Source organism: Daldinia loculata (genome assembly GCF_022478755.1).
Source record: "Daldinia loculata strain CBS 113971 unplaced genomic scaffold F4817scaffold_9, whole genome shotgun sequence".
NCBI lineage: Eukaryota > Fungi > Ascomycota > Sordariomycetes > Xylariales > Hypoxylaceae > Daldinia > Daldinia loculata.
Window position 1 is genome coordinate 209,792 of NW_026054863.1, and position 12,691 is coordinate 222,482.

Genomic DNA, 12,691 nt, shown 5'->3' on the forward strand with positions numbered 1-12,691 from the left:
GAATCCTATCATTCAAATGATGAGTTAATAAAGGCCACCGGGAAGGCAATGGTTCGTCTAGAGGAAGATGGATCGGGCTGGGCATTTCGACATAAAAAAGGTTAGTTGTTCGGCGTCAAAGGTATCATGAGAATTACCGGCCCAGAAGTCTATTTACCATTAGAAACTAATTCATTCTATGGCAACACCTGAGCTTGTAAGAAAGAAGTGAGAACAAAATGCTGCTAAAATAGGTAGTAATCATATAATTGCCTACGTTGGTAATTTTAGAGAGGGGGGAGGGGGACGGTGGATGTCCGTGTAAGAATGGTAAATCGCTGTAAGATCTACCTTTTTACCCAGTATTACCTATCACCACGGTATTTCCTTGTTGTCTATAGCATTGAGAAACTTCCCAGAGCTATTCTCGCGACTGGCGTTGTCAATCTAGCCAAGTTAAGCGCTAGCCCAAGTAAAAATCAAAATTGGGATACTTACCAAGCTTATGATTCTCTCGGCGCTATACTTTTTAGTATAAGGTGCCCTCTCTAAGCCTAGATACTCAGCCGTTCCCTTTCCCATATCGGTATCGACAAGTCTGGAGTCAAGTCAGTCCTACCCTCGAGGATATCCTACGCTTATTATGCTGACCCTGGGTTCACAGCGATGGCAGTAAGCCACTTGTTACCACAGTGTGCTGCCCTATAATGAGTTAGCCACCATTTATCTCCGTATTCTATGCGGAAATGCAATGTCTTAATACATGGTAATCCAATTAAGAGCAGCTTTTGAAATACAGTATGCCGGCGCAACGTGTGCGTTATAAGGTTCCATGGCGCTAATGGAGCCAGCAGCACTGCTGATAGATACGAACTTAGCATTGCTAGACTTTTCGAGTAACGGATGGCAAGCCTGGTACAGGGCAATAGTACCGACAGCGTTGATGTTGAACGCGCCGACTACATGTTCAAGATTAACTGTCTCAAGCGATACGATCGGCGGGCTAATTCCAGCATTTGCTATCACGATATCGATATGGTCAATGCCTGCTGCCTTAATTTCGTCTGCTGCACGGTTTGCGTCTCCAGGCACGGAACTCTCGATCTTGACTAGGAGGAGTTTAGATCCGCTTCCTTTTGGAGACGCCTTCAACTCAGCAACGCCTAATGCTTTCTCGTCGCGAATGCTCCCCACCACCGTATAATTTGGACGTGAGAGATAAATCTGGGCTAAGGCATTTCCAATACCTGATTCATTCATTAACTTAAATACCACTGTTATAGGCATACGTTGACATACCTCTACCAGCGCCAGTAATGAGAACTACAAGCTGATTTTCCTTCCTAGATGTGCCGCCGCCGAGTCTTATTGTAACAATTGGTGATGGCTAGTTTGAATTAATGAGAACGTATGAACTACCTATAAAATCGGTGTATAGCACAGCTACCTGTCAGTAGATTATGTACCTAACTCAGAGTAAGAAGATGAATGAGAAGGAGTTAGAGGGCGGGGATGAAATATTACCTAATCTAACCCATATATATACAGACGCAGAGGGGAGACTATGCTCTAGCGGAAACACATCCTTATTGTGAATTTCTAGTTAAGATATCTTGTCTTGATTACCAAAGTAATATCAAGAAATTAGTTATAGTTTAGAGCTTGAAGGCTCTGAAGATCTCTACCGTAGAATTTCGAAATAATCTAACTGTATGAAATATTGCCCAAACTACATTGTTATGCCTTTGTAAACCCTCTGATCGGGCTATTGTATTTATAAACGAGAGCGAGAATATTTGCTAAAGCTTTTGCTTAAGATAGCCTATAATACTAAAAGGCACCAACCCGCCACCTGATACACTTTTATAAATGATAGGGTATACATAACCAGGTGCTGTCCATGTCATCCACAAACTTAACCAAATAAAGCTTAAGAAACGTTGCACAATCTGCGGCAGTAGGGCAATACCAGGCGCAACGCTGATTATATCTTCAATTAAAATACCCAATGGCTGGATTAAGAAGAAACGCAGTGCCCCAGATTTAGAAACCGGTATTCCTATATTTACCCTCTTTAGTCATGATTCTCAGGTAGGGTAGTGTTTATCTTAAGGTAACGTACCCGAAGAGAAGTCAACGGCAATATGGATGACTCCAGATATGGCGAACATCAAGCATATACGCATATATCGAACCAGACTGCCACTTTTTCGTAGCCGGAAGATGTTATACACGACGTAATTCGCCAATGCATGCAGCCAATGGCTGTTAGCCTGAGGCCAGAATACGCTAGATACTGGTTAACTCATTGATAACGAGCCCAAGGCTTGCACACATACCTCCAAATGTATCTTAAACTAAACGACGTCAAGATAGGTCCGTTAAAGGGGGGCCAATCCCATGGAGAACTTAGGCCCATAGCCACACAGACAAAGGACGCAATCGCGTACACTCCACGCTGGAATGATATGAGGCTTACACCTAGTCCAATAGTAGCGAAGTATCTCTCTCTAAGCGAGACTTCCCCGGTTCTCGAAAACGGGTTAATTTTATCTAGCAGCCAGAATTTCGTAGTGACATTCTTGTCTCGCAAAGAGTTCATTGCATCTAGTACTAGGTAGCAAGCAAGTATCGTCCAGCCAGTGTAGAAAAGAAAGCGACTAGACGAATACAAAGTTTTGTCTAGCCGGGGCACGATCCCGACCTGGTACGGTGTATTAACAAAACGCCATGAGAAGAAAGTTGAGAAGCCGAACTTCAGGCGAGATATTATGTTTAATTGGTGTGATCCGCTCGACTTTGGGTATTTCTTTGAATTGTGAACCCGTCCATTTCGATTTATTAAGTCATTAGTAGGACCCCGAGCGTCGAAGCTCCAACCACTGAGTACAGCAACATCTAGGTAATGCAAGAATGAGAAAAGTGTATATCCTCCTAAAGCTGCAGCCCAAGTGCTCCTTTTGATATACTCTGGGCAGCTTGAAAGACAATGAAATGTTAAATAGGCCAAGGCGAATAAGGAGATTCGTCGCAGTGGTGATGAAGGGGATGTAAGCCCTATAACAATTGGTGCGAGAAAAGCAACCGCGACGGTATCAAATATAGGATGATAACTCATCTTGAGAGGTAATCAATGTGAGTTTCGAGGAATCAAAATAAAGAGGGTTGAGGATGGTGAAGTAGTGAAAACATGACTTAAAGCCGGGTTGTTTTCAAAGGGGGTTAAGGTAGGTACCTATCGCTTTTGGACATTACGACAGGTAGTTGAAAGAAGGGCAATGACCTAGTCAATAATCGTATTGACAAGATTCCAGACGAGGCATCCGAAACAAAGAATACATACTTTCCGTACCTAATGTAGCTTCCATACATTAGGTATGTACATGATGTAGGTACATGTACCTAAATAGGTTAGGCCCCCAGATTTAGGGTTGCTATAAGATTTTGATTTTAGAAGTTGAAGCAGTCGCGACGGCGTTAGAATTGAGTATCATCGATGGAAGGTACATTATGAGGAAAGTGCGACAAGACAAGCTTCTTCATAAGCGAAGGTAAAAACCCTAAAGCCTGACTCATATATATGTTCTCGTTAAGATGCCTCATATTATACCTGGCAGCAGCCTCTCAACTACCTGTGTCTCGGGTACTCGTGTTATCGTCTTGATCATTTTCCTGGTAAAAGTCAAACAACCTTCCTAAAACCATGGATCCGGTCAGCCAGTCTTTAGGGATTCTCGATCTCCCTTGCGAACTACTCTTCATGGTATTCGAGGAGCTTAAAGCCTCTTGTTGGGATCCCGACAAGAGGAAAATGCGAATCTACAAGATCCAGGCTATCAGGAATGTGCGTCTCACCTGCCAAAGATTCTGCAGCACCAGCTCCCATCTACTCCTGGATTCCGTCACCGTCGAAATGAACTTACGTTCTGTTCAACGATTCCAGGATATATCGCAACATCCTCTCATAGCCCCCGGGGTGCGGTCAATACGTATCCTACTACACTACTATAATGGCTCTCTGGTTGAAGACCTGAGTGCTTATGAAATATACAATGCGGGCAAGATACGAGGTATCGTCCGTAACTTGGAATGGGAAATGAACCATCATTCTAGACAATACACGGATATCTTCTTAAACCGAACGCGCGAAGGATGCCGCCAAGCGATGAAGATAGCTGAAGCATGGGAACATCCAGGGCAAAGTGACGATGAGGGACTGTTCAAGCGCATGGCTCGGTCGGGCCACGACATCTACCGATCCCTTTACGAAGAACAAGAGCTTCTGCGAGAGCAACGACGTTTCACCAGGCATGTGGCCGAGGGAATGGCCAGAATGTCTGGTGCCCGAGAACTAGAATTCTGCGACCCTGGATTCTCCTACAAACCAGCTTCCAACTATGATTTGATGGAATATGGTAAAATGATGAAGATGTTGGCCTCACCATCACCATGGGATGACGGGGAGGAATTCTACCCAGCATCGCCACCTTGCGAGATCGTTTTTGATCTACCACTAACTCTCCGTGAAATTGGGGTTCAGCTCACCAGCCTTCGGATCGATGTTTCATTACATAGGCCAGAGATAGATGTACCAAGTCAAGAGCACTCGGCCAATTTAACGGCAGCAATGCAGAGCTTGAGAAGGTTCAAATATGTGTACGGCGAGCTCTGCTATGGACAACCAATATACCATTATACCTTTGCTGTGCTGGATAATTCAAGTATCGAAGAGATCCATCTAAATCGCTTCCCAAATCCGTCGGAATGTGTTTTCGAACAGATGATTCCACAAAGAGATTACCCGAGCCTGAAGAAAATGCGGCTGGAATCTTGTCTCTTCCACCTGAGATGTCTAAGCCGATTTTTAAATGGCTGTAATCCGGCCGTCTTCAAGCACCTGGATCTACATGTTATGGACCTTTTGGACGGCACCTGGGCTGAGACCCTGGGTATCCTAAAGGGCTCTTGTTTGGACTATTTCTCTATTGGCTGTCACATGGGTGGAGGGAGCCTGATTCTTGGTGATGAGTTATGGCAAGTCAAATGGGACGATGATTGCCCAATCCAATTCTGGAGGCAGCTTAACATACATCATGTAGCGAGAGAAATCTCCTCGCACGACTAGGCTGTCCAGGGAGTACCTTAAAGAAACTCGGACATTGTATCATGAGGTGGACCCCGAAAAAGAGGCATATTACTTGAGGGTTATATTATGGTAGCCTAACATCAAGGTCAGTTAGAGTCTTTACTATTGCACTTAGAACCTTCCACAATAATAATTTATCTCTTTACCCTCTTTACCACCTGAGAGCACTTACTACTTTAAATACAACCCTCTAAATCTAGTGTGGATACGGCTTTTTAGTGTTGAGAACTAGTACAGAAGATAACAGTCATCTTATAAAAGCCAAAGAAGGCTTCGAAACCCCCTCCTCCCAATACGTAATCAGAAGGTAGGAAACAGGTAAGAGTAGAAGATACCGCGAGCTAATCTTAGAATCTCTGGCTCTTACGAATATATGCATATGGCGATGGATGGATAATATTCAGGTACCATACTTCGTACACTAAGGGAAAACGTCGCAATAAAGGCCGCCATGACTATTAATTCATTCTAGCGATATTAATCAATGCGTATTCTACTCGTTTTATAGAATAGTAGATTAGAATATAAATACGAAGACCAATGCCTTCTTTTCATTCGCTACCGACTACATCTACTCCGCACTGAGATCCTACTCACATACACAGTACGCTACGTCAACAGACTATACATATTACTACAATTTATATATTAGCCAATGCTTATTTGCTGTGATTATTAACTATTTAAGCTATTATGGCAGCACAAGGGCCCTTATTATCCTAGATAGCGACCTTTACATCTCACCGCACTGGGCAATGACCACGTCCATGTCTGGTATATCCCGTCCACGTCTGCCAGTCTTCGTTTTTTCCATCTTCTCGACGACGTCGAGGCCATCGACAACTTTACCAAAGACAACGTGTTTCCCATCAAGGTGGGGAGTAGGTACAGTGGTGATGAAGAATTGAGACCCATTGGTATGCGGGCCCGAGTTCTGATCTACAGTCAGTACGGATAGGGGAAGATAAGATAGGAGGACTTACAGCCATAGAGAGAAGTCCCTTCTGGGTGTGTTTCAAGTCGAAATTTTCATCTTGGAACTGTTTAGTGCCGTAGATACACTTAAAAGGAAAATCAGCATTTGATCTACCAGTGCCTCCCTAGAAACTTACGGTACTGCCAGTGCCATCGCCGTTGAGAAAGTCTCCGCCTTGAATCATGAAATTGCTAATCTGTGACTCGTTAGTTTGTCATTATGTTGATAGCAGCTGTAGAAGACGTACAATTCTGTGGAACTTGCTTCCCTTGTAACCCTGACTCTGGCCTCGACTGTTCTTGGACTCGCCGGTGCAGAACTGGCGAAAGTTCTCCGCGGTGCGAGGCACAGTATCCTTGAAGAGCTCAAAGGTGATCCGTCCGAGGGGTTCACCTGCTGCTGATCAGAACCGGCGATAATGTACAGTATGAGAAAACAATAATATGAAGAAAGCCTCCTAGCCCCTATGTGAATACTTCATGAGGTAGACAATGGGATCACGTGATATATATTAAGACTGAAGCGATACTATAGATTCAGGTCTTGGCCTGCTGCTGGAAAGAAAGCGTGGGCGGGAATGGATTCGGAAACGCTTACCTCCGAGCGTAACGTCAAAGAAGACCCTAGTAATTCCATCTGATCAGTAAGGTAGCTCCGGAAGGCCGGGTACGGCTGACGAGGCCTGCTCAGCCACGGCGGGTGAAAGAAAATGGCTTAGACTTACAGAGGGTTTCCGGAAGCTGGAAGTTGTGTTGGCGCCATTGGACAACCTAAGGAGTGGTGTGAATGAGGTGATAGGTGATGATATACCAAAAGCGGATAGATTACTTAGGTAGTATCTCAGTAAGCTTAGATAGCGTAGGTGTAGGTACGGTAGGTGTAGGTGTGTGTAGACGAGAAAATGATCGGGTTCGGGTACACGGTAGCCGGTGGTGAAACTCGGGGGGGTGGGGGTTATGGAAGGATAGCACTTCCCTCCGTACTAGTCTACCAGATTTAGGAAAGTACAGTACACCAGCCAGTCAGCTGCCACGATCGACTATACATGCATATGTATATCCATAACAAAAGGTTTTACGGTCGCGGGGCTAGTGGAGCCTAAGAAGAATCGACTTAGTGGGGTTTGGTATCAAACCTCTGGTAACTTCCGTAATCTGGGGGAAGGCATTCTCTAGTTGTTATCACTTTGTTGCAACCTTACCTGTTATGTCCCTAATTTCTTCTCCTTATACTACATACAACTAAATACTTCTCGGACACGGTCGGGACGCCTTAAGCCTTTAACTTTTTTTTATTAAAATTAGAAGAATCATATTTAATGGGCCTTATTCGATGCAAGTCGCGCTATGTGATACTTAAGCGGCTATCCTACATTAGCTCCTTAAAAGATCGACATTAATCGCCTGTTGTCGAGAATGACCTCATGGACGACCTATACGACCTTAACAGACCAATACCATTGTTCTCCCCGCCAGTCCACCTTTAATGACACCTATTAGCTATAATAGAAGGTGGCCGTTTACAATTAATGTCGGTGAATAAAGCTCGACGGAATTTGATTACGGAATGGTGGGAAAACGGTTTTATACCAATTGCTTCGAACATATCACTAAAAGATAAGTGTATTAGTTTAGTTAGACGGAGTGGTACTTTTAAATTCTCGTTTCTGTCCACGATATTCTTGGCACTCTCATCAGCCTCATTGCTTTTCGGTTGCTACCCTACGTGCTATTGGTTTAGCCGTTGACAAATAAACACACCATACACTTGGCACGAATCGGCCAGCCGTGACAAGTTCTGGGCACCAGCAAAGAGGCACTGCCAAACCGAGCTATCCGAATGGCCTCGCATATTCCCTATGTAGGAATGAGGTAGAGATAGAGAAGCACTAGCCGGTGAGGTAGTGTACAAGTTTTCAGTAAGCTTTACGCCTTACTTCGCCACTAATTGACCCCCACAGCTAGGAGAAGTACGAAGTATCGCGAATATACCTAATTATTAGAAGAAAATACCTCCTCTAAGATCTGATAACGACTAAAACTTCAAAGCCCCTCGTCTAAAAGGTATACCTATTCCACCACCCTAACATTTTTGGCGGAGCTGGTTTAACTCATGTACATAGAAAGGGGGTATGCGTTTGAGGCTGTCCGCGTACCGTATCTATGATTCGTGGAGCGGCGACAGCAACCGCATCCGATCGGCGCAATAAAGATGGCCGAGAATCACTAGAACGACATTACCTATCGCGTGTTCGCCAACAGCCAGCCACGAAGCACATGCTACTGGTATGTATCCAAAATAGCGAATCATGTCGAAGTAAATCTTTGACGTCCACTATTTAAGTTAAGCAGCAACGCAAAGCCCGCGCTGAGCCTAGAACTTTGGATGAAGTCAGGAGTAACATGAAGACGTAATTCGTGCCTCTTCTTGACGCAGTGCATTGATCATTCTGAACCTCTGTGAGCAGTGATGAGTTATCAGTGAATTTAACTGGGAGCTATGTCGATAAACTAGCTTTCTTATCATCGTTCGATGCGATGCTATTCGACGCTGGTCATCTAGGCTGTTGATGTTCCCTTTAAGAAGGATGTCTCTTACTGTGTCATTGCGGTATCATTCCCGAATGCATGACTTGGGCTCTGCCACACTTACGTACCTGTATTGGGAGGTCTTAGATAGATCTGTACTTCCTTAATTAGATCCCGATATCCACTAAGAAAGCGGTAGTCTTGGAATCCCGAAGGTTGATGCAGAAATGCAGCTTTAGGGTATGACTGTCAATCAACCAACGAACTATCTTACTTGCCTATACAATCTATAATTTGATACGAGGTACTTTAGGTGCTTGCGTCTAAATATAATATAATACTATACACACGATAATTCGATAGGAAATGTCAAGTGCAGCAATCATATTCTATTCTGTATTATGCTGTAGCACACTAATACGCCTAAGATCGTTTTCTTCTAACCAGGTTCTTTTTTCGCGTTAGGGTGTCTATAAAGTGCAACGGCGGCGCAAGAGATTGGATAGTAGAATAGACCTCGAGACACTTAGTCTTGCGCTATTACCTAGTTTATAATACTAGTTGGACAAGAGGGTGTATTATACATCAGGCTGTATCATAAGCGCCCATCTAACATCTCCCTGGAGATCTAGAATGCCTGCGCAACTAACAATAATATGTTTTGGAATGTGAAATTAGTACTCCCATACATAAGGAGATTTGAAAACCGCCACTATTACCGAAACCGTGGGGTTTGAAGAGCCTTGTACCTACGACCTGTTTTAATTTCGAGATTCTGAAACCGCAATAAAGTCTAACTAGCCCTTCTTATCAGATAAACGATCTTATCTTGCAAACGATGCTAGGTAACTATTTTGCGTTTTGATACCACTCGGTTTAAAACTTAATTTTATGTACCTAGTAGATTGTACTAGTAAATTGTACCAATAACAATCTCACTAACCCTGGGTCTCTGCAAGTCACATTGTGGATCATTTGTCCTGTGCTCCCACCATGATTACTGTGAATGGTTCATGATGTAATAAGACAATATGCATACGGGCGTCTATGTCGTAAAATCATTGTTTGCTTAGGTGTCGTCGTCTGATCTGCACCGCTGAGTAGGTACCTTAGGTACTTAGGCAAATAGTGTAGTGTATGTATGTAGATTTGACAAATATTTGAATGACAGTTTTGGACAATGATACATCTCATTCAAGGTCTAAAATCAGGAGCCGAAACGGGTCGACTCGAGCTACGTCTCTATTTCCTTGTCTGGCTTAGACATGAGTGCTCCTGCTCCAAGACTGCTAGAGTAGGTACTGGGACTAACCTTTTGATTGGGTAATTGCGGTTCCACCACCACCTATCAGTGAAGCCGAAGCGTCCAAAACCGCCCCAGCAAGCCTAGCCCGTCCAGCCCCGACAAGGACCGTCTGCAGCGTCTGCTATGTATGTACTTCCCACTTCCGTCTCAAAGTTGGCTGCTTGCGCAGCTGCGAGTTTATTACATACCTACGTATCAGTGTACCTATCACAGGACCTGACGGACTAAACAGTCAGACTTTCTACCCCCAAATCCTTCCTTCTTATGCGCTTCTCCATCCACAAAGTTCCCTTGTCCTTTTTTTATGGTCGCACCTCTTTCTCCACCCTTTTTCCCTTGGCTGAAGGCCTAAACTAATAACGTACATTACAACTTTGACCACTATTCCACTATTCCACTATTCTAATCTTCTGCCAACTTCCAACTTCACCCGTACCTTGGCACTCCCGCCCGCGGATATTGCGACGATCGGTATCATTTGCTATTTTGCTTTTTTCCTTTTTTCCTTCTCGAAGGCATAATCGCAAAGAAAAATAGAGAGGACGTAGATCGTGTTTCAATTCAATTCCCCACCCGGCGATTTTGACAGTAAATGGCATCTTTGCTCAGGATACGACAGTGTTGATACGATTCTTCGTCGAGGCCTTTCGCCGATGACCCCCTCGCTTAACGATTAATCGGCAGTTCCGATATTTGTTTCAATTGTAGTCATCTCATTTGCGAAGATGGCCGATTTCAACCAGGTCTTGGCGGGTGGCGCTCATTTTGTCGCAAGAGCGATTGAACATCAAGTTCGACAGGCCGCTTCGTCAGCGGACCCGACGTCCTCGGTCTTTAGTTCTGCATCTGGCACTCCTACACCATCGACAGCCTCGCCTCCCGCGACTCCAGAGCCTTCTACGGGTAACACCAATAACGGCGATCAGAATAATGGTGGCCAGTCAACTAATTCCCCTCTGCTATTCTTTGTGGCCTTGGGGTTTGGTGTCGTTTTTACCAACCTTTGGTGAGCCATATCTAGCGGCATAGCCGTCGGCTGCTGCTTCACAATCTAACATTTGGGATAGGATTATCGTTGGTGTCAAGTACTGCTTTCGCTACAATGCACGCAATCGACAGCTGCGAGGATTGGATGAAAATGGAGAACCTATCAACCTCGAGAACATGCCCGCCAGACCACATCGTCGACGTCGAGAAAAGAAGTTGATGACGATGGATGAAGTCAACGATAAATTTCCTATGATGAAATACAAGGCTTGGGTCTCAGTACGTGCAAGCGAAGGGTTGCCTACTGCTGGTGGTGTCTCTGCCCCGCCCAGCCGCGCCAACAGCGTAAGAAGCGTTGAAGGTATCGTGCCGGAAATAGCGTCCAAAGAACAAGAACCAAACGAGGATCACACTAATCCCAGCCCTATCCCAAACCCTACGGATCGAGAAAGGTCGCACGCCAGCCAAGAGAGCCAGGACACCACACACGACAGTAACCCAGCTGGTGACAACACACTTACCCATGCGCAAACCGCGGAAAGTATAATAATGAAAGACCATGATCATCGTGCGAGTATCGACGAAGAGGATGATGATGACGAACACATAGACGCTGCTCTGCCTCCCGAACTGGTAGGTACTCAGGGCGATACGTGCGCAATCTGTATCGACACACTCGAAGACAACGACGATATTCGTGGATTGACTTGCGGCCATGCTTTCCACGCTGTTTGCATCGACCCTTGGTTGACCAACCGGAGAGCGTCGTGTCCCCTCTGTAAGGCAGATTACTATACACCTAAGCCACGCCCGCCTCCTGCAGACGGTGATCCGGCAAATCCTACATCTCACAATACCGACCCATCCCGAAGCAATGGCCGAATGAATATGCCGAGGTCTCCGCAGCGCACATTCACATCATGGAGTAACTTCCGGGGGGCTCCGCGTGGTATGATTGCGGGTCGCTTCGGAGGTGTCGGTTCGGATTCGGCGAATTACAACCGGCAACCACGGATATGGGAAAGAAATCGCTCAGAACACCCACGAGATCATCATCGTCGTCATAACCCTCAACCTGAGCCTCAGCCAGCTGCAGCGGAGAACGCCGGGATTTTTTCAAGAGTTCGCGGTCGTTTCCCACCATTCCGACTGAATGAGCTGATGCGGAGGGATCGTAACGGGCAAGCCCCCGATGCAAGCGGGGTGACTGCTTCTGGTGCCAACGGCGGGGCGAACACCACACCGTCACAATTGGAAGCGGGTGTACGACCGTCTACGACCGCGGTCAACTGAGGAATTTTAATATCCATAGACATCGGCTTAATCCAAGGAATATATAAATATTGCATTGTTTCATAGTCTTTTCAACCATATCCTGTATACGACATCGCGAAATGAGTCCGCATACCCCTGTATCTGCTTTCTATAAGTTTCTTTTTCCACCACCACCACCACCACCACCAACAACAACACCTAGCCGCCTGAAGATCAGCACATCGCCCAGCTTACCTGCCGACCCGGAGAGAGTCGCGGAGGCTATACGGTAGGAGGCCGGCGGGCACGAAATTATTGAGGAATTTGCGTTGCGGACGGAGGGGAAATCAGTGACTTTCATCATTACTTTTAGGTTTTTGTTCAAGGTTGATCCCGGCCGGCACCCCGAACCTTTGAGGGCGAAGGACTGAAAAACATGGTCGGGCGTCGCAATGCATTGATTCGCGGGAGTAGGCGGTGTTCCGAGGTATTCTCCCAGTATAAACGTCAGGGTT

General features: G+C 45.4%; 4 protein-coding genes across 4 annotated transcripts; 2 read left to right on the forward strand and 2 right to left on the reverse strand.

The window, feature by feature from the left end:
- Positions 1-351: 351 nt before the first annotated feature.
- F4817DRAFT_313237 (NAD(P)-binding protein) lies at positions 352-2,581 on the reverse strand (the record flags this gene model as incomplete). Its single annotated transcript, XM_049300219.1, has 6 exons — positions 352-426; positions 478-577; positions 631-681; positions 743-1,226; positions 1,279-1,366; positions 2,459-2,581. The coding sequence occupies 6 exons, from the start codon at positions 2,579-2,581 to the stop codon at positions 352-354; spliced, it is 921 nt and encodes a 306-aa protein (XP_049161672.1).
- Positions 2,582-3,561: 980 nt separating this feature from the next.
- On the forward strand, positions 3,562-5,248 carry F4817DRAFT_369380 (uncharacterized protein). The gene has a single exon (XM_049307341.1). It carries the CDS (start codon positions 3,683-3,685, stop codon positions 5,102-5,104), a length of 1,422 nt encoding a protein of 473 aa, XP_049161673.1. The 5' UTR covers positions 3,562-3,682; the 3' UTR covers positions 5,105-5,248.
- Positions 5,249-5,771: 523 nt separating this feature from the next.
- Positions 5,772-7,286, reverse strand: F4817DRAFT_329190 (putative U-snRNP-associated cyclophilin). Its single transcript, XM_049302243.1, has 6 exons — positions 6,826-7,286; positions 6,699-6,724; positions 6,349-6,494; positions 6,238-6,297; positions 6,109-6,186; positions 5,772-6,059 (listed from the first exon to the last, which is right to left on the reverse strand). Exons 1-6 carry the CDS (start codon positions 6,861-6,863, stop codon positions 5,859-5,861), a joined length of 549 nt encoding a protein of 182 aa, XP_049161674.1. The 5' UTR covers positions 6,864-7,286; the 3' UTR covers positions 5,772-5,858.
- A 2,823-nt stretch (positions 7,287-10,109) lies between these two features.
- Positions 10,110-12,384, forward strand: F4817DRAFT_329195 (uncharacterized protein). Its single transcript, XM_049302244.1, has 2 exons — positions 10,110-10,941; positions 11,003-12,384. The coding sequence occupies exons 1-2, from the start codon at positions 10,661-10,663 to the stop codon at positions 12,213-12,215; spliced, it is 1,494 nt and encodes a 497-aa protein (XP_049161675.1). The 5' UTR covers positions 10,110-10,660; the 3' UTR covers positions 12,216-12,384.
- Positions 12,385-12,691: the final 307 nt, after the last annotated feature.

Coding starts and splice junctions, on each gene's coding strand:
- F4817DRAFT_329195 (XM_049302244.1), top strand. CDS start 10,661: ATGGCCGATTTCAACCAGGTCTTGGCGGGTGGCGCTCATTTTGTCGCA. Junction 10,942..11,002: donor GTCGTTTTTACCAACCTTTG/GTGAGCCATATC, acceptor CATTTGGGATAG/GATTATCGTTGGTGTCAAGT.
- F4817DRAFT_329190 (XM_049302243.1), bottom strand. CDS start 6,863: ATGGCGCCAACACAACTTCCAGCTTCCGGAAACCCTCT. Junction 6,725..6,825: donor CCAGCTTCCGGAAACCCTCT/GTAAGTCTAAGC, acceptor TGGAATTACTAG/GGTCTTCTTTGACGTTACGC. Junction 6,495..6,698: donor CTTTGACGTTACGCTCGGAG/GTAAGCGTTTCC, acceptor GATCAGCAGCAG/GTGAACCCCTCGGACGGATC.
- F4817DRAFT_369380 (XM_049307341.1), top strand. CDS start 3,683: ATGGATCCGGTCAGCCAGTCTTTAGGGATTCTCGATCTCCCTTGCGAA.